The 20,838-nt window shown below is 38.0% G+C and overlaps 1 protein-coding gene across 8 annotated transcripts in view; it reads right to left on the bottom strand.

Moving 5' to 3' along the window:
* Nucleotides 1-20,838, bottom strand: part of RBMS3 (RNA binding motif single stranded interacting protein 3) — an 834,518-nt gene that overhangs the window by 306,139 nt on the left and 507,541 nt on the right. For all 8 annotated transcript variants that reach the window (XM_056129462.1, XM_056129467.1, XM_056129468.1 and 5 more), the window contains exon 5: nucleotides 2,958-3,115. In XM_056129462.1, coding sequence (XP_055985437.1) covers nucleotides 2,958-3,115 — 158 coding nt within the window. The remainder of the gene's footprint in view (nucleotides 1-2,957; nucleotides 3,116-20,838) is intronic.

Raw genomic sequence — 20,838 nt, 5'->3', positions numbered from 1 at the left:
CTTATGATTTAGAGTGGAGAGATCTCAGTTTTAGTTTTGAAATGAGACAGAATTCAACCAATGCTCACAGTTTTAATAGACCATTGCCCAGAATTCAGTCATTCAGAAACTGAGCAGAAAGGGTAGTTACATAATCTAAATTTCTTATAGCCATCCAGCAATGCAAGAAAAATATTCTAAGGAAATATGAAATCTAGTGGGGAAAAAACAGAAATTAAATAATAAGTGCAGAGTAACTGTGCTAAATTTTATTTTGGGGGAGGAAACCCCCAAAGCTTTGATGTGAGCCATGACAAGGGCACCTCACCTTATGTGGAGTTGGAAGTCGCTGCTGAGGGGTTTATTGAAGGTATTTAAATCAAAACCTGAGAGGTGAATAGGTAACAAGAACTGTTACACAGAGATAGAGTTTTCTTGTCATCAGGCTCACTCCTGAAGGGCTCAGGAGGCTATATTTGGTGCCAGGGATTGAACCCAGGGAAGCCACATGAAAGGAGAGTGCCTTACTGCTGTAGTCTCTCTCTCTAGCTCTCAGTGAAAATTATTGTGAGTATCAAAAAAGACAGGTTGTACTTAGGTTGTGAGGTAGCTATTCAGATGACAAGAAAGTGAATGGTGTCAAGGACCATGATGAGGAGATGTTGGGGAGGTCAGGTCAGTAATCAGCGAAGTAAAGAGGAGTAGAAGCAGACTCCTGACAAAGTGGCTGACCATTCATTTGTCTGATTAGTTTTGGGGCCACACTTGACCCTGTTCAAGACCCACTCCAAGTTGAATATTTTTTTAAAAAATAGCAAGTGTGGCTTATCTATGTGAAATTCACAGAAAGAGGTAGAGCTTACATTCAGAGTGTACATAGAATGATCATTTAAATGTCCATTCTCCCTCATATATAAAGTAAAAACGGCTTGGTAAGATTTACTCTTTCACAACAGCATACTCCAAGACAATATCATTGCCTCTTCCTATCCTAAAATGTGGATATGCTCTATGTTTCTCAAAAATAGTCTTTGGAAAGGAACTTTAATATATCAGGTAAGGTGCTTCCTTGCATGCAGCTGACCCTAGTTTCAATTCCCATCCCCCGAGGACCATTAGGAATAACTCCTGAGCTCAGAACCAGATAGATACCCTAAGCAATATCCAGTATCATGCAAAACTAGACACTCTACCTCTCCCCTTATTCCCCTGGGTTTATGTTAACATTTTATTTATTTGTTCATTTTTTGGTTTGGGGGCACAACTGGAAATGCTCAAGGAACACTCGTGACTCTGCAGTCAGGAAACACTTCTGACAGACTTGGGTGCTGGGATCAAACAGGTCAACCAAGTGTAAAACAAGTGCCTTCCAACTACTCTTTAGTCCCTCATTTTGATATTTCAAAGCAAACATTAAAAGTAAACAGAAAAGACAAAGGTGAGAAAAGTGAATAGCTCAATATTTCTGTTATGAGCTGAATTATATACACTGCAAAATCCTAATGCAGTTATTCTTCAGAATATGACTGTATTTGAAGTAGAGCCCTTAATGTGGTAGTTAAATTACATGATATTATCTGGCTGGACCACTGGGTAATCAGACTGTCTTTGTAAGAGGAGAAAATTTAGACCCAGACACCACAATAGGGGCACAAGACAAAGAGATCTCAAATAGAAACTAAAGCAACTACCCTAATATCTTATTTCAAACCAGCGGAATTGTGAGGTTGTACATTTTCGTTCTCTAAGTCTATGGGTCACGATGGTCTTAGGAACAAATATAATTGTATGCTATCCATTTTTAGAAACAGATCAAAACAAAATATCATAGATATTTTGAGAAAATGTGCTCTCTCTATGAATTTTAAATCTGCTCGTTTCTCAGCAGGAGTACAAGTAAAAGAGAAAAACAAAAACCCTCTCTCTAAGAAATTTCTTTCGAAAGATTTTGTTATAAAAGGAAGCCCAGCAGTCACTCTTGTGAGCCCCTGAGCACATTGTCCTAATATCTAAGAATGAAGACAGTGCCAAAAATTCAGAGTCCCAGGCGGTGTGTTAGTTCTGTTTTGACCATGAATACCCGGAGTTAAGATTTTTTTTTTTTTAGAAAATGTGAATGCCTCATGCGTACAATCAAGTCATGGCTATTTCCTTAATTCTGCTTCTTTTTCCTCAAGTCCTCAAGCCTGGTGTACTGTATGTAGGGGACTGCAGAGAATAATAAGAATTTTAAGACCTGGTCCATCACTTCTATGAGGCCATTAGAGATCTCTTAACAGATTACATCATGATTTGTTTAAGTGGACTAACAGACATTGTTTTGGAGGGGTTTTCTAAGTGAGGTCAGAATTTCATCATAGGTAGACACACAGGTGGGTCTACAATAGACTAAACTAACTCTCAGGTGACACTAACATCTATCCCTTTATTCATATTAAGTCAGCAGTAGATACATAAAGGCACCAAGTAAGGATGACATTGTTTTTACTTTGTTTCTTTGTTAGTAAGCAGTTTCTATTTTTTTCTCTTTTGTTTCTATAGCTTTGTTTTCCCCAAAAGTACAGCAGGCACAAGTATTTTAACTCCGTTTCTGGCTAAGCTCCTCCTTTATAAACAATGCTCTAACTTTAAAATGATAACCACTCTTCTTTAGCTTTGGGGTATAGGGACTTTATTACCCCAAGCAGAAATCAACAGCAGCTGATTTTGTTAATCAACATAGGGAGGGTTGGTTTTGGGGCATGCATAACACTCCGACCAGAAAAACATAGAAACTTTTTATGTACATAGTTTAGGAAGCAAAATACATTTATAATTACACTGAGGTCTTTGCTTGGACCCAAAAAGATAGAGTCAGTTTGGTTGGCTACTTTCTGTTTTGGGAACATTCTATTGCCTTGTGTCTTAGTACTAGGAAGACATGGATTTTAAAGGAAACAATAAAAGACAAGTAATAATACATGGAGCAAGTGTTTTACCTGGCAAAGCCAACACCTCTGCTGACACCATTAGCATCTCTCAGTATTCTTGTGGAAATGACATGTCCAAAGGGTTTCAGCATGTTCTCAAGCTCCTGCTCATCCATAGAAATGGGGAGATTTGAGATGTAGAGGTTTGTTGGGTCTTGTTCTTGTTGCTAAGGGAAGGAAAGTAACACATACCGTAAGTTCTGAATATTGCGAATCTTATTTAAAAAATGATAAACATTTTTATTAAATTACAATTCATATTTGAATATAAAGATTTTTTTGGCACTGCTGAAGACTGAATTTAGTGCTTCACATATGCAAGGCCAGTAATCTATTGTGGAACTGTATCCCTGGCAAATCTAACACATTGTTCAAAGTTCTTCTTCACAGCCAGGACCTTTCTCTACTATGTATTTTTTTTCTGTGCAGAATGTTTCTTACAGAAACAAAGTTATCTGTGAAAGCCAGGCTCTCTGTCAAAACTTCCCTAGAAAGGTATTACTGCAATGGAACTAAAGGTAAACATTACTTTTCTCTATTATCACTATTACTTCTAATGCCATGTTAACTATCATAACCACCAGTTAATGTTGAATTTAGTAAGCTCTCATTGCATAGTAGGAATGGTTGTAAAGACTTAATAAGCATTCATTTAATATTCTAACAAATATAAGGGTTTACCATTTTACAGATTATGCAATTGATCTCTACTTTGTCTAAATGATAGAGCTAGTATCAAAGGCAGGGTTGAAATCTGGAGCTCTCACCAGTCAGTGCTTCCACTGTTTGGTTATCCTGCCTTCAACTAAATCCACAGTTCTCTGGCTGTAATCCCAGAATAGCAGCATCAGCCTCACATCAACAAGAGGCTAGAAATGCAGTTCTATAGGCCTATCCCAGAACTTTTGAATCAGGCTGAGAGTGGATCAGGAAACCTATTCTTTAACAAACCCTCTAGATAATTTTGATGACAGTTCAAGTTTGAGAATTGCTAACCTAGACTATAATTACACAAATAATTACATACCATGAGATTATTATGGCTATCATTTTCTAAACCAGCAGCAATTATTTAAATAAATCTTGCTTAATAGAATGGGAAATCAAACCACAATTACTACATTATTTCTCTGTACATGATTATTCTTTATTTCACAAATGAACATACATCCGATAAATTAATTATTCATATAAAATAGATACAAAATTTTAATGAACAATTATATATATATTTTTTCATTTGAGAACAGGAGATCAACCTTCATACCACACTCAGGCAAGACAGCTAATGTACTGAGCCATATCTTTAACCCCCTTGAACCACGATACTTTAACCAAAACAACTTTCTTTCAAGGATAAGCAAGAGACTAAATTGGAAGAGGAAATAAATGTCAGTCTATAGAAGAGGACACTGTGTAATAGTAAAATATATATGGTGAAGAGATGGTATCATAGTCTGTTGAAAATCTGAGTTTTTAAGAACAATGAAAAATTACAGTAAGATTTTCATGTAAAAGTTTGGATCAAGAAATAATTTGGATTTGAATGTATACTTCATTATTTTTAATATCCCTAAATAGACAAATTATGCTTTTATTCAGCACTGAGATGAATAACTCCTATTTTTTTCAAAGAAGTGGATTATTTTATTTAGCTTGGACCTATACTGCATCATTATAGTAACTTCCATCTAAAGAAAAGGGGAGAAAGGAACTTTAGCAAAATCAAGGATTGTTTAAAGGGGAGATACATCAGAAAAAGAAAGGAGGTTTGTCTAAAAGAATCACACCATTCAAACTCATTTTTTCTCCCCTTTTTGGTAATCTTTCTTTATCTATTTCTTTTTTTTTATTGAATCACCATGAGATAGACCATCACAAAGCTGTTCATGATTGGGTTTCAGTCATCCAATGTTCGAACACCCATCCCACCACCAGTGTACATTTCCTATCACCAGTCTTCCCAGTTTCTCTCTCACTACCCTACTTCCATCCCCAACCTGCCTCTATGACAGGCACCTCTCTCTGTCTCTGTCTCTGTCTCTGTCTCTGTCTCTGTCTCTGTCTCTGTCTCTCTCTCTCTCTCTCTCCTTTTGTGCATGATGGTTTGCAATACAGGTACTAAGTGGTCTCTGTTGGTTTAGGGTATTCAGTAATTTTATTGAGAAGATGTAGCTGGAGTAGCTTTTTTTAGCTGGGTGATAGCTTTGCAGTGTGGATGTGATTGCTGGGACTTCCGGAAGTATAAGGAGGTAGGGGGAGATAGCCCATCATGACCCAAGAAAGCCCGGAGATTTTGTCATGAAAACTGCATACCCGAATTTTCAGCAGATTAATATCTCAGTGAGACACGAGTATGGCTGAGGAGGTATGGTGGCAATTCTGGATTGTGGGAGCAAGTGAAAACCAGGGGTTCTGTTTGGGCAGGACTGGGTTAACCCGACTCTTCTGATGTATCCCAGTCTGTTCAGCCTTGCCGGGTCTGAGATTATCTGTGTCTTTTGATCTCTTTTGAGATTTATTTATGGATCTTCGAAGCAAGGACAATAACTGAGCTTCTATGGCTGAACCAGAGGTGGTTTGTGAGTGTGGATCCCATATACCTAACTTTTGGCAGTTTAATTTCTCTGGAAACTTGGTCCTGAGTGTTAGGGTCTGGACAGAGGCACAGGGGCAATATTCCATGCATCAGAAAGCCTGAAGGCACCATCTGACTGCTGATGCATTTGACCAGTGGGTGCAGGTTGACCTGCTGACAGCACCATGCTCCCTGGGCCCTAAGGGTAGCAGTGGCCAGGGCTCAGACACTCTGGGTGGGCCACAGTCACCTGTCCAGCAGAGTCTGACCAGAGGGCACCTGCCCCCAACCTGATAGTCTCCAGATAGTTGGCGCTTAGGTAATATCCTGCTGGTGGCCAGAGCTGATCTAGGGAAGAAACAGTGGCAGAGCTGCCCAGTTGGTGGTGAACTGCCATGGTGGGAATCTAGGGTGCCCTCTCAACTCCAGAACCCATGATCCATTTGGACTCAAAGAACTCTATTCAGACAAGTTAAAACTCTGCTGCCACCCATAGTGCCAGGAGTTGCAATAGCTCCGCCAGCTGGCAGCTGTGCTGCTACTATTCTCAGGAGTCCCACTCCAGTCCAGCACTTCCAGCACTCTATAGCTGACAACTGGCCACTTTCGATTAATGGCGCTCTTCCTGATACAGAATATCCATGGGGCGTGCACCCACATTCAGAAATTTTATAGCCCCGTTAACTGTTCAGAGCACTGAGAACTGCTGTCCTTCCGCCAGCTCTGGCACTTGCCGCCAAACCACTGCTATCTTTACAGGAACACTCACACCAGATCTATTAAGTTATTTATTTTCTAAGCATAATTTAGTTCTCTTTTTTTTATTAAATCACCAGAGAAAAGAAAGAGAAAAAACATATAATCTATTAGCTTTAGAATTGAGGGTATAGTATTTAATATATAAACACAGCAGCAGTATTTAGAAGAAGGAATAGAGAATCTGCAAATGGTATTCTCTCTCATACACATGCACACAAATACACATCATTGATAACTTACATGATCCTATGGAGACACAGATAACATTGTCCTTTCTTAAAAGGTAAAGGTAAAGGTAAAGGCCCTCCCGTTGATCGTGGATTTGCTCAAGCGGGCCCAGTAACGTCTCCATTGGAGACTTTGTTGTTACTGTGTTTGGCATATCGAACACATCACGGGGAGCTTGCCGGGCTCTCTGAGAGGGGCGGAGGAATCGAACTCGGGTCGGCCATGTTGGCCCCTTGTAAGGCGAACGCCCTACCCGCTGTGCTATCGCTCCAGCCCGTCCTTTCTTAAATGGTAGCAATATTGATTTTAGATGAGAAAAAGCAAAATTGGTATTTCAGATACATAGTAAAACTTCCATACATGCAACTTTCAAATTTTATAGTATTTTACTATCCCTCATTTGATTTTAATCTTCACATTGTCACATATCATTATATTTATTGGATGATGAAGAATGAAGGCATGAAATATTCATCATCTATCTAAAGACAATCTGATAAGAAGTGACAGGATTAGAATTAGCATTATGTACTAAGTTTCTGATTACCCAGCTCAGTGTACTATGCACCTTCCCAAAGTTTCCCAAGTGTCAATCATCTATAAATTATCTTAGAATTTTTCTTGCCAGCAAAGTAGGATCATTTTATGTACTTTTAATTTTTTTTCTAAATCAGCACACCTTTGGACTTAAGTAATTTTAAAAATATAAATTTATGTTGTTCCATAACTAATAAGCCACTATTACTTTGCATAAATTAATGACTGTGAGTATAGGAAATGAATCAATGTCATTGCTTGGTAGGGTTTGAAGACAGTGACCCTCTTAGGTGACTTTCTTAGTTTCAAAGACAATTCATAATTAAGGAAGCTGTGAGAAGCTTACCAGTACCACATGGAGCCTTCCCCCCCCCCCCACACACACACTGGAAAAAATCAAAATTGAAATAGAATAAAGAAAATAAAACAGTTTTATTATGATGTGATTTCAGGATCCTATGCCTAAACCTGCTTATGTTCTGTAAGACATATGACTGCAGTCCTGAGAATGTGTTAGAATTTGCTTACCTTCTGAAAACTCTTGTCCTTGATCACTTTAAATAACTGCAAGCAACCAATTCCGTGATCCAAAATTATGAGTTTTTAAAAACCATTTAAAGTAGTTATGCACTCATTTGTCCTAATTCAATCTATTTCCAAATTCCTCACTTATGGAGTACATTGTAGCTTCTCAAAATAGATTTTTTTACATGTCAGCACTCATAACTGTGAGAAGATTGCAGATAATTTCTCTCTTTCTCTGTCTCTTTGTCTCTATCTCTGTCTCTCTCACCAAGATATTGATGAACTCAGATATAAACAGATAACTATTTCTGTATAGAGATTTAACTAATACCAGTAATTTTGTCAACTCTGTATTCCATAAAAAGATAAGGGGACAAACTCAATGCCACCTTCACACTAGGCCTACTGTGTTTTCAAGTTAAAAGGCCTCCTTTTACAAATAAGAGAAAGGCATAGCCTTTACCTGAGAGATGTTCCAGAAGCAACTCTATGGAAATATAATATAGTACAAGGAGGATCACGGAAAGTAAGGGATAGCCAAGACATAGCCTTTCTCTTCTAACTGGTATCCTTTCACTATCTAAACATGTCTTCTACTTTTCTAAGTTATACCTGATTTTCAACTGTCATCTTTCACTAAAAACAAAACAAAAGATGATTTCCCCTTGCCCTAGTTTCACATGTGGATGCAGTTTGACAAAGGTGACTACAAATTTTTTTCTACTCTGTCATGAAAATGACAAATTTTCCTTAAATAGCACTGTAGCACTGTCTTCCCGTTGTTCATTGATTTGCTCCAGCAGGCCCAGTAACGTCTCCATTGTGAGATTTGTTGCTACTGTGTTTGGCGTATCAAATACATCACAGGTAGCTTGCCATGCTTTACCATGCAGGTGAGATGCTCTCAGTAGTTTGCTGGGCTCTCCAAAAAGGGTGAAGGAATCAATCCCAGGTCGGCCAGGTCTGCAGCATGCAAGGCAAACTCCCAAATGCTGTGCTATCGCTCCAACCCTTTCCTAAAATAAGGACTAATAAGGACAATTTCTCTAAGGAACACATGCTTTCATAGACACAATCAAATATTTCAGATTTAATGTAAACTTATCATTGGCGATTGGCATTCAGGTTCTCAAGTTCAACCAGAGATTTTAATTCTGGGTAACAAATGCAGCGGTGCCTCCTGTAAAACTGTGCCTGATGCTTAGAATGACCTACGCTGTCAGTCCTATGTTCATTTTTTTAAGGGTGGGACTGGCTCTGTTTTCAGATGAATCAAGCAACTTCAAGTGGTGATGAGCAGTGAATGACTAAATGAACCTTGAGTGTTTATGACCGAGTTGGAATTACCTGTGGTCCTGGAACAGGTGGCCAGATAGGATTTCTGCTTTCCTTGAATTCTCCCTCCACATGCACCTCATGAACTCGAGCTCAGTCTCACCAGTTATCAGCCCTGTTGTGATGATTTCTCCTGTGAGAAAATGCTAAATTAACATTTTACAATATTGAGATCTCTCTATAGTTTTATTATAATATATTAATATATCACAAGTATATATGATTTTTTACTCAGGGTCCTGACAGTCAAAAATGAGAACAGGAAACAAAACTATAGAGAACTACTCAATATTGTAAACAAATATGGCACAATTTGTCATGGTCACTGTCACCTATCTGAAGAGGCTCTTCAGGAATGCCTATTTGATCAATTTTCTGTGAACTCTGGGATAGTACAGGCAACTAAGTTGTTGATAATGATAATAATCCTTCAAAATAACGAATTACAAGAAAGGCATGAGAATAGCCATAACACTGTGGCATCTTTGAAATTTCTTCAGGAAAAATTACCCCCACACAGAGACCAAACCACTTTTTTTTCTGGAAAAATTCTGACTATTTTATGAAAGTTTAGACTTACTGAGGCTCACAGTCATATTGGATATCTCACATAAATGCATCACTGGATTTAGAGACACCGAATTCCACTTCATGGAAATCATTTTCATTATATCTCTGTAAAAACACTTGCAGAGCATAACGAAAATGGTGACTCTGCCTTGCACAATAGACCTCATGTGGTAAATACTATATTCAATGAAATCGGAGACTCCTGATAATGTACTGGATGCCCTGTTAGATTTAAATAAGCACTATCATGTTTCATATGCATATATAAAATATATGTATGCGTATATGTATATATGTTTATATTTAAATTTGTTGTCAGTAGGACTCACTTTTATTTTGTAGTAAAATATATTTTATTTGAAGTTTATTATGTGTTCAGTTCTATAGTTAGTTTATTTAAATATACCATTGTTTTGTAATAACCTTAAAGTAATCCATAAGTAAGTTATAGTTAATGTTTGCATTCATTTCATACGGACATTAAAAGATCTTATATGATTATCCAAAGTTACCTAGCTTTAAGAATTCAAATCCCAATTTAAGACTTCAAATCCCAATGTGTTTTTGAACCAGATATATAAGATTTTCAGCACAATCATAGTATATTCATTGGATGGCTCACAGCTTTTTTCCAGATATCAAAATGAAAGAGAAGCCATTGAATGTATCCCTATAGGTTCTCAATGTGTGAAAATACTTCTTATCACAATTTATTTTTTTAAATTAGAATTAAAGTAGCATCTGATTGAGGGAGTGGATTTAGACAAAGGGAATCTAAGTTAAAGTTTATTTTCAAGATTAGAAAATTTAAGAATTCATGATGAAGAAAATCATGGCTAGATAATTTTCTTCATATCTTAATTACTGAGGGAAATTTTGTAAAAATATGTCACAGATATTATATATAAGTCTCAAAATGTTGCTCACTTGAGCAAATCGATGAACAATGGGAGGACAGTGACTGTGACATATGCGTGTGTGTGTGTGTGTGTGTGTGTGTGTGGAGAGAGAGAGAGAGAGAGAAACCTACAGTAAAAATTGGTGTCAAAATGTTGTTGCTGTGTTGCTGATCTGTTTGAATCTACTTTTATTCCTAGATCATCCAGTATCAATTTCAAGGAAACTGGCTTTATAAAGTCATGAACACTTTACCCGACATAGGAAGAAAAAGCAGTCATTGCTAAAACAGCATTTAAAATAAATGAATAAAAATTATATCTAAATTTAAATTCTGTCCGCTTAAGTGAGGATGGCATGTACCTAGGTTTATTTAATCCAGTCTTTTCAAGACAGGCTGAATATGCGAAACATCTGCTGGTCTATGATCCTTAACATCAACTTAAGAAAAAAAAAAAAGAAGTTGTGAGTGAGTGTGTGTGTGCGTGCACGCTTTTTGTTTAAATTTGTTTGTGTGTATGACTCTCATAATAAAGATTTATTTATTGTTTACTCTATTTACTTGTGGGGGGGGTGTTAGAGTTTGGACCACACCCAGCAAACTGAGTAGATATTCTTGGCAGGGATCAGGGGACCACAGGAAGTGCTGTTTTTTAAAGCTAGAGCTGGCTAAATTAGAGACAATCACATTACTTCCGAGATTACTTTTCTGGCTCCTTATTTCCTATTCATAGAATAACATTTTGACCTCTGGAGAGAAACAGCAAAGCAAGAAGTTACAACAATGTTAACAAGGACAAATATGAAAAGAAAAGAAAAACTATTTCATTGCCTAGAAGAGTCTTGTCCTTCTAAAAAGGCAATGAAACTGGGGCTGGAGGATAGCACAGTGGGTAGGGTGTTTGACTTGCACGCGGCCGACCCAGGTTCGATTCCCAGCATCCCATATGATCCCCCAAGCACTGCCAGGAGTAATTCCTGAGTGAAGAGCCAGGAGTAACCCCTGTGCATCTCCGGGTGTGACCCAAAAAAACAAACAAAAAAAATTTAAAAATTGATGAATAAAAGGCAATGAAACATCTAGGTACAGAGAGGCCTCAATCTCTCTCCTATCTCTGATTAAAATATCAACCGACAAGAGGGCTGATAGATGAAGGCTTCAACTCGTGTCTTCCATGAAGTTGAAAGCCCTAACCCTTCATCCGCAATAAAATTAGCACCTTGAAGCTGATAGCCCCAGATCCCCTTCTCTTCAAACTAAATGTACCACCCTAAAATCACCTTGATATATATGAGTGGATCATAAAAGGAAAGATAAGGAGGTGGAAACATAATTTTAGGTATAGGTTAAGTTTTCCAGAGAAAGAAAACTACAATCAACCACTTGAAACACTTATTTTACCTTTCTAGCACAAAAGGGAGTAACAGCTATCACTACTGACCACTGCGGGCAGTTAATCTGCTCTCTAGCAACCTCCTATTCCTGTAAGGTATATTCTTCCCCATTTACTAAACTCATCCAGTATTTTGGGATGTTTGGGGCATTTGTAAATTCCTTCGTGTTTGGTCTCCAAGCACCTGTTGCTGTCCTCACAGTGGGGTGAAGTTCTCCATATTAAAAAAAAGTTGCTTTGCCTTTTGAGAGCAAATTCCACATAATTGCCAGATTTTTTTGGCTTTTATTTAGTTAATTAAAATGCTCTCCAAAATTAACAGTGGGAAAGAGATATCACCCTTTTTGAGCTAAATGATTTCACCAAGACTTCTTAAGAGATCAAACGAAAGGGAAGTCCTGCATCTTAGTTTTCCATTCAGTTCCTTCTATAGAGTCCTGTGGCTCTATAAATGAGCACAGAAGGGCTGGAGGCCCTTAGGGTCACAGCACTCATTTGAATCAAACCACTTGTTGATTTACATATCTTGACTCAAAGCACTTTACTAAATGGATCATCCAATTATTTTTTTTTTACTTTACTCCTGTAGACAATTCATTCACTCACTCATTAACAATTTAATTTCCTAGTATATTCCAGACATTGAGCTAAATTGTAGAGATAAAAATACAATAGGCCAGAATTCCTTGCTTGCTTTACAGAACTTAGCCTAGTATTCACTTTAGTTTATGATTAGTTTCAGTATTTAAAAATCACTGTTTTTCTTTGCTGACACATTAGGGCAGCCAAGAATGCAAACATCTGCCTTCTGTATGCATTTAACTCCATATTTTGAAATTCTATTTATCTTGAAATGGTGATTAGATTATATGGAGTATTTTTAAATAGTTTCATGGCCATAAGATGCACATGAAAAGTAATTCTTGAACTTTAAACCCCCTCAAATTTATTAAGCCCTGAAACAACTATAAATTTTAGTTTGACTATATACTTATAACTATTCATTACAATGTCGACAAAGATAATTTACTCAGTATTCTCCAGAAAAATTGGATAAGAATAATCTGTGAAAAAACAACAATCTGATGGCTCTACCATCAAGTATTTGTAAGACATTAATCACGAATATTCCTCAGCAAATGTCTAAAGTCATAAAATGGAAATAAGGAACAAATAACCTCATTATTGTGGATATTCTAAGAATTCAACGATCACATATTTAAAAAATTAGTAGTGTCAGATACATAGAAGCTCAGGAACTCCATTGAGTAATTATCATTAAATCTTATAAGTAATTAAATTTAGTATATCGAAAAGGACAATGATTAACTCAATGTACATCTTGTTTGTAAGAAAACAATCATGGTTATTTAGAAACATTCTGTTGAGTTTCCCATCACTACAAACTTAATAGAGTTCATGTTAAATTACATGGAGGTGGACATATTAAACTGATGACAAGATTCTTTAAAAGGTGTCCACTGTATCAGCAAGAGACTATAGAAATATATCATAGGAAGGGTGGTGAATAGAGTGCTTCCTATCATTTATGAGCTAAAAAGATTAATGATTTATTACTGGGCTCATTAATCAAAAGTGTTGTTTTTCTTTCTTTTTTTTTTAAGGAGCAATTCCACTCTTCAAGTCAATTAGCCCACCAAAGCTATTACACCAAAGAAGTTACAATGTTATTCAGATTTCCCCAGGAGTATTTAGAGTATAAAATAAATGCTATTATTCAGAAGATACTGAATTACTAAGCTTCTTAAATTCATACAATTGGGAACCTGCAGTACATTAAAATGCTGAAACTCATTAAGAGTTTTTTTTCCCCTAGCTTTAGAGTCATTGGCATTCTCAGCACAGTTAAAAACAATAAAATGCCCTTACTTGCAAGGAGTGAGCGACTTCCACTCCTGCAGCTCTACTTCAATGACTCACTGAAGCAGAACTGGCACTGTACCTCTGAGACAACAGAGGTTAGTGCTGACTTACCCACTAGCTGAATAGGACAGCAAAATTAGATATTATGCTACACTAAGGACGGAAAAAGGAATGCCTCATTTACCTGCCATTTATCTTTACCTTGTTAGAGCTTTATTCAAAACATTTGTGCATAAATGTACAAAACGTTATTCATGACTTTGAATAACAAAGTTGGAGTTAAGAATCTTTGTAAATCTTTCATCATATAAGTGAATAAATATATAAAGTATCTCTTTCATTTTGAGGGAGAGGTGTTGAGGGCTACAAATTTGGGGTCACTCCCATCTCTGTGCTCAGGGGACCATGCAGTGCTGAGAACTAAACATGGGTCTTCTTCATGCAGAGCACAAAAGACCTAGATCCACTTGCCTTGTGGCTTCCCAACACAAATTTCATATGTAAAGGATTTCTTTTGTTGTTTTGTTTTGTTTTGTTTTAGGGTCATACCTGGAGATGCTCAGGGGTTATTCCTGGTTCTCCACTCAGGAATTACTTCTGGTGGTACTTGGGGGACCATTTGGAATGTCAGAGGATCAAATCTGGTTGTTCTCATGCAAGACTAGTGCCCTATCCATGGTACCATTTCTCTGCAACTTCAATCACCATCTCTGTGAGGGATTTCTTAAAGTAGAATGAAAACTAATAAATGTAGAAGGGATGTTGGAAATACAAAATTTCCACTTGGTAATGATCATAATAATTGTGATTCACTAAAGCAAGAATAGCCTGTATATGTCAAAACAAGTGAGTGAAGTTTTATAAGAAGCTGGAAATTAATAAAATCTCAAGGCACTGCCTCTCAAAAATTTTTCTCTGAAGATTTATCAATTACAAGAGCCAGAGACTAACTTTACTATAGAGAAACTTAGCAAATAATAGCTTTAATAAACAAAGTCACTTCTTGAATTAGATGGAGCAGATGCCATATGTTTTCCACTATAATGCACTGAGAAGGATGACTTAGTTCTGTATTGTCCCTTCCTGTGAAGCATCACTGGAATCTACTCTTTGAAAAACATCGGATCTAACCTAGAGTACCAGATAAAATACTTAGCTTAGATTCTTCAAAGATGTCAAGATAAAAACAGAAAAACTACCACAAAGTGTTAAAACAACTGCAAAAGAGCAGATAAAAATATTAGTTCTGATAGCTAAAATTCTAAGTAAATAAATATTTATCATAAGAGAGACATAAGAGAATACATTCTTTTTCTTGCATTCTTGCATTTGAACTGAACTTCCTGAATTAGAGTAAATACTCAATGAACTGCATTACTTTGCGTAGCATGCAAAATGCTGGGGTTCGTTCTCTGACACCACATATGGTTCCCTGAGCACTGCCAGCAGTGCTTCCTGAGAACTGAGCCAGAGATAACACTGAAGCACTGCAGGGAGTGGCTACACACCATCTTGAAACAAAATAGAACAAAACTAAGCAAAACTAAACTACAGAGACTCAAGACAGAAAGATAAAAACAGTATTTATTCAGCATTAATTTTCTCTACTCCAATACAATTATCATACTCAATAACGTTTTGGACAGTGTACACTAGTTTGCTTCATTTGTGCATTAGTAGTGTGTGTTCTCCTCCAATTTCTATTATAATTTCTAAGTGATATTCAGGAAGAATAGAGACCCCACTGAGATTCTCAGCCAACTAATTTCTAGTATAATATCTACTCAGGTAATCAAAATGTGAATGAAGATGGAGTTTCAGACTGGATTTTAAGAAAGGAATCATATGTAATAAGAAAAAGAGAGGGTCAAGAGACAGTACTTGGATAAGCTACTTGCACTTGCAACTGAGCAGGGTTTGATCCCTGTCAGGAAGTGATCCCTCAGAACTGTCAGATGTGGCACCTAACCAATAAGATAACCCAAAGGAGCCAGGAGATAGTGCAGAAATTAGGGTTTAAGACAAACATAATCTGGGTTTGATTCTGGGCACCATGTGGTCCTTTAAGCACCGCTGATTGCAACCCTAGATACCACCACCCTGCGTGCCTCCCCCTCTTCCCCACTGCCTTCTTCTCCCTGGAATGACCCAGGTAACACCTGACACTGTAGGACCTAAGCATCATTGCATCCTTGGGTGCTGACAATGAACCTCTGGCCCAGTTGGCTGAGAATCTCAATAGGGTCTCTAGACTTCCTGAATATCACAAAGATGTTCCCCCAGATCTATGAGGACCCAAATATTTACTAAGTGTTGGTGCCGGGCAGATAGCTCAAAGATCTGGAGAGCATGTCTTGCAAGTGTGAGACCTTGAGTTCAATTCCTGACACCTTAGAACCAGTAGCACAGTTGACTGTATACATGGTAGATGACAGCACTATTATGTGTGAACAGCACCATTTGCTTGACCCAAGCACCAAACTAGGCCCAAGCACTAATGGGGAACATCCCCACCCTCAAGAGTCCACCTCCAAAAATATAATAAAATCCTTCTAAGATATAGAAGGGAGGTACATAGATCCACTTGTCTTGTAGCTTCCCAACACAAATTTCATATGTAATTTATACAATTAAAATAGGCACTTAAAATAAAAATTCAGACAAATTCTTTTTAAGTTTAGAAAAAATGATTTCCAAGACACTGTGATTTTTGTTACCTGAGAGATATTCTCCTTCTAACGTGGTCTAATTGTGAAATCACAAGATCATTTCCTTCTTTGAAAACTAAGTTTGTGCTTCTGGGAGTTTGTTAACTAAACCACTAATTGGATATGGCACTGGTTGATGCATTTGAATGAAGATGTATCATTGATAGCACAGCGGGTAGGGCGTTCGCCTTACACGCGGCCAACATGGCCGACCCGAGTTCGATTCCTCCGCCCCTCTCGGAGAGCCTGGCAAGCTACCGAGAGTATTGGATATGCCAGACACAGTAACAACAAAGTCTCCAATGGAGACGTTACTGGGCCCGCTCGAGTATCATTGATTCTGAAACTGATTAATTTTGCCCTTCCAGGAACACTGAGCAATATCCACCAGCAGTTTTTTATTGTTGTTGTTTTTTATTTGGGGTCAGAACTACAGACTTTGACTAGTATACCACAACATAGAAAGTCCCCTGCAACAAAGCATTTAATGAGAAAGAAAGTAGATGCATTGGTGCAAGAGAGATAGGACAGCAGGTAAGATTCCTGCCTTGTACATAGTCAACCTGTGTTTGATCCCTAGCATTATATACAGTCCCTTGAGCATTGCTAGGAGTGAGTGATGTCTGAGCATAGAGCCCTTCAGGGTGTGACCTAAAATCAAACAAAAAAGTTTATAGGCCATACCTAAGTTGAGATACTCTGGTTCTGATTTTAACTCTTTTAATAAGAAAAAAATAAACTGTTATAAATATATCACTATATAATAATTGTTATATTTTATAAAAATAAATAGACTGCCTGTGTGGGTTTGATTATTTTTGCTGGGGACCATAAGTATGTGTAAACATTTAATTAATGAGGTATAAATATCTCTGTTTACAGCTCAAACGCAGCTATTAAGCCAAATACACTTTAAAGTTGCATAAAAGCAAAGTTGCATAACCAATACAGTTTAATTAAAACATTAATTTAATAACATGGATGATGTTGCTTCACCAAATATAAGTTGCTGCTTGCACAAGTGACTATGCTAATGACTGCTACAACACCAAGTAGTTTTGAAATTCACAAGATATATTGTTTTCATCATGTGACAGTCCAATTCTCCCATTACTTTTCTCTATTTGAATTACTATGAAAGCCTCATCTGAGCCGAGCTTGCCAAACTAACAGCTTTCATTTGGCTTAAAAGCACCATTTACTTATGAAGTCTGTCTCATTCTTTCCTCATGAGGCCCAGAAAATGACAAAGGTCTCTATGGCACATCCAATGTGATTGTATGAGTAAATGCAGAAACAGGCAATGATACCAATTGGTCACCTGAATGATCTTCAAACGCTTTCATAACTTTTAATCCTAACATAAACTTATCATAGAGTAGAAAACCTCACATGACTTCTCACAAGAGACTCATGTAGCATTAAGAATATATTTCTAGAAGTCAGAGAGACAGTGTGTAGTCACCTGTCATTTGCTTTGCAAGCCACATATGGTCCCTTGAGCACCACCAGAAAAAAGTAAACCATGGACAACATTTGGCCTTCTAAACCAATAAAAATTATATTTTCAGGGGTTGGTGAGATAGCTCAACAGATGGAACACATGTCTCACGCATGCCAGACCTTGAACCTAATGTTGCACTGCATGACTGCATGAACTCCCAGCATCTCTTTGAACAATCCCTAGCATCAAACTATGAGTGGCTCTGAGCACCACTGGGTATGAAAAAAAATATTTCCAGGGATTCCAGGGGAAATGAAGTATCCAGCATTTTTCACAACCAGGGAATAACACCAGATCTTTGACTAACCTGGTTTCAAATCTAAAAGCACTTCCACCTGCTTCCCACCATCTTCTCAAATGTTCCTTTATTCTGAACAAATGAGTATGCCTTCTGTTTTTGTCTCTTTATCATTGAAAAGGACAGTGGTAAAGTTAACGTGATATACAGAAATGTTTAAGTATTTTTACACACCCCCGACATGCACATAATGTTATTTCATGCAACATTACTTCAATTAAAGATGTATACCTGTACGTATATGATAAGCACACCACTATCTTACATGCATCTAGGGGTACTGCGAGGGAAAAAAAGCACTGTGCAGAAGTTAATATTTATGCCATTTGTCTTAAACTGTTGCATTCGCTTGATGCATACCTCTACTTCTCAAGTAAATGAGAAGCAAAATAAAATTAAGTACTTGAGGGAATCCGTAACTGCCTCAATTTCAGAAGCTTACATTAAGAAAACCACTAAACTGAAATGTATCTGTGTAGAGGTGATAGAATTTAAGTTATTAGCTATTCTGTGAAAAGGAGAGAAAGGCAGATATCAAAGACAACTGGAAGAACTGTGAGGACAGAAAACTGCAGCTTCTTGTTTATTTTCCTCTCAGTCTTTATTTCCTTCTGGATCATAAAAAAGTGTAAGGTAAAAACTTGTGATGGCTGAATGGATGTGATCAAATTTGCATAGTTAAAATGTTGAGGAATTTCCGGTGATCTGGAAGGAGAGACACCACAAAATTCATATAATTCAATCCCAGGCAGAAGCAAAGACAAGTCCCTCAGACAGGAAGCAGCAGTTCCTGTGTACAAGTGAAAACAGACAGAATGTAGGAAGCAGCAGCTGTAATGACATTGAAGACAGCCCCTGTTGGCCAAGCTTGGCCACTCACTGAGAACTGAGACTGTGTTCAAAGGGAAGGGAAAACGCACAGAAAAATGTAAATGGGAGAATTTAAGTTCTGATTTGTTGAAAAAACAAATTTGTTTATTTGCTTTTATTTAGGCACCATGATTTACAAGAATGATAATCACAGTAACAGTAATGATTAGGATACAAATTTCTATATCACACCCTTGCCAGCCACCAGAGTGCCCTATCCCTTTATCACTGTCTCTAGGTTCCCTCTCACAACCCCCTTACTTAGCAAACTCGGTTATATAGGACACTCTTAGGACCTCCTATCACTGATCACTGTTAATTCCCTTATAATATTTCTCTTTGTATTTCACATATGATTGAGATTGTTGACATTTTCCCTTCTTCCTTTGACTCCACTTAGCATAATGATGACTCCCAGTTCCTTGCAGGAAACTACAAGGTTTCATCTTTTCTCATGACTGAATATTATTCAATATATACTACAATTTCTTTATCCAATAATCTGTTGTTGGGCACTCTGGTTGTTTCCAAATCTTATTTACTGCAAATATTACTGCAATAAGCACAGAAGTGAGAATAATTTTCCGAATTTATGTTTCATGTGCTCTTTGGGTAGATGACAAGATTTAAATTGCTGAACAGTACAGAAACTCTAGTCTGAAATTTCTGGGAAGTCTCCATACTGTCTAGAAAGCAAATTTGTAAGAGAATGTACTACTAAGAAATGAGCAGTGCTACCATTAAACACAAAACTGTAGATCAGGAGAGTGATTATGAATATAGCAGTGGAGATGATGGTAGCAAAAGGCAAGTTAAAAAGTCTATTTTATAAACTTTCTAACAGCTTGCATGTGAAGGATCTGAGTAAGGAAGGTTCATAGATGATCAGAGTGCTGACATTTATAACTGCACACAAATTATTATTATGTACTATGACAGCCATCGACGTCAGTTGAACCCCTCACGCTGTCCCGAACCCGGCTCGCCATCTCACTCTGGATGGTGCATGACTCAGCATGTTGAGCATGGAGTTCTGCGTGTGATCCCTGCTGGAACTCTGCGTGTGATTTCTGCTGGACATCACCAGCTGCTTTACGGGATTAAGACAGAATGGCATCTGCAGGATGAGGACAGACCTTGGGGGCAGCCTCAGCATCACCGCCTTCTCCAGCTGGGCTGAGTAACAACACCATTGAGCATGGCACAGCGACAGTAGCCCAAGCAATGATTTGTCCACTGCAGGACACTTTCCACCAAACACCAAGTGACTTGGGACTTGGCACAGGTGTTCAACCTGACACAGACCCTATGCCATGGGGTCTTGCTCTGCCAGCCATTCAACAACCTCCAGCACACTCCACCCACCTCAAGGAGATCAACCTCAGGCTGTAGATGCTGCAGATGCTGCAGACGCTGCCCAGAGATGCAGGCAGGTTCGTGTTGTCAGTGTGCAAATTGCTACAGCAGTCCGATCACCAGGAGCTTACATTCAGTAGACTGGGAACACCTGCAGGGTCAATTAGAGATCACCCCAAAAGTCTCCATCTTCCCCTGGAAAGCCTAGCAAGCTACTGAGGGTACTCAGCCTGCATAGCAGAGCCTGGCAAGCCACCCGTGACGTAACAAATATGCCAACAACAGTAGCTAAAATGGGTCTCATTGCCGTAACCCTGAAGGAGTTTCCAGCTGAGTTGGGAAGAACAAGAGGGCTCGTACTAAACAGACGGCACACAAGTCAACGGGCAGAAAGGCACCACGCAAGCAGCTGGCCCCTAAGGTGGCCTGTAAGAGTGCACCAGCCAT

This window comes from Sorex fumeus, unplaced genomic scaffold (genome assembly GCF_029834395.1).
Source record: "Sorex fumeus unplaced genomic scaffold, SorFum_2.1 ptg000072l, whole genome shotgun sequence".
NCBI lineage: Eukaryota > Metazoa > Chordata > Mammalia > Eulipotyphla > Soricidae > Sorex > Sorex fumeus.
Note: the sequence above shows the minus strand (reverse complement) of the source record. Positions and strands in the feature narration are given on the sequence as shown.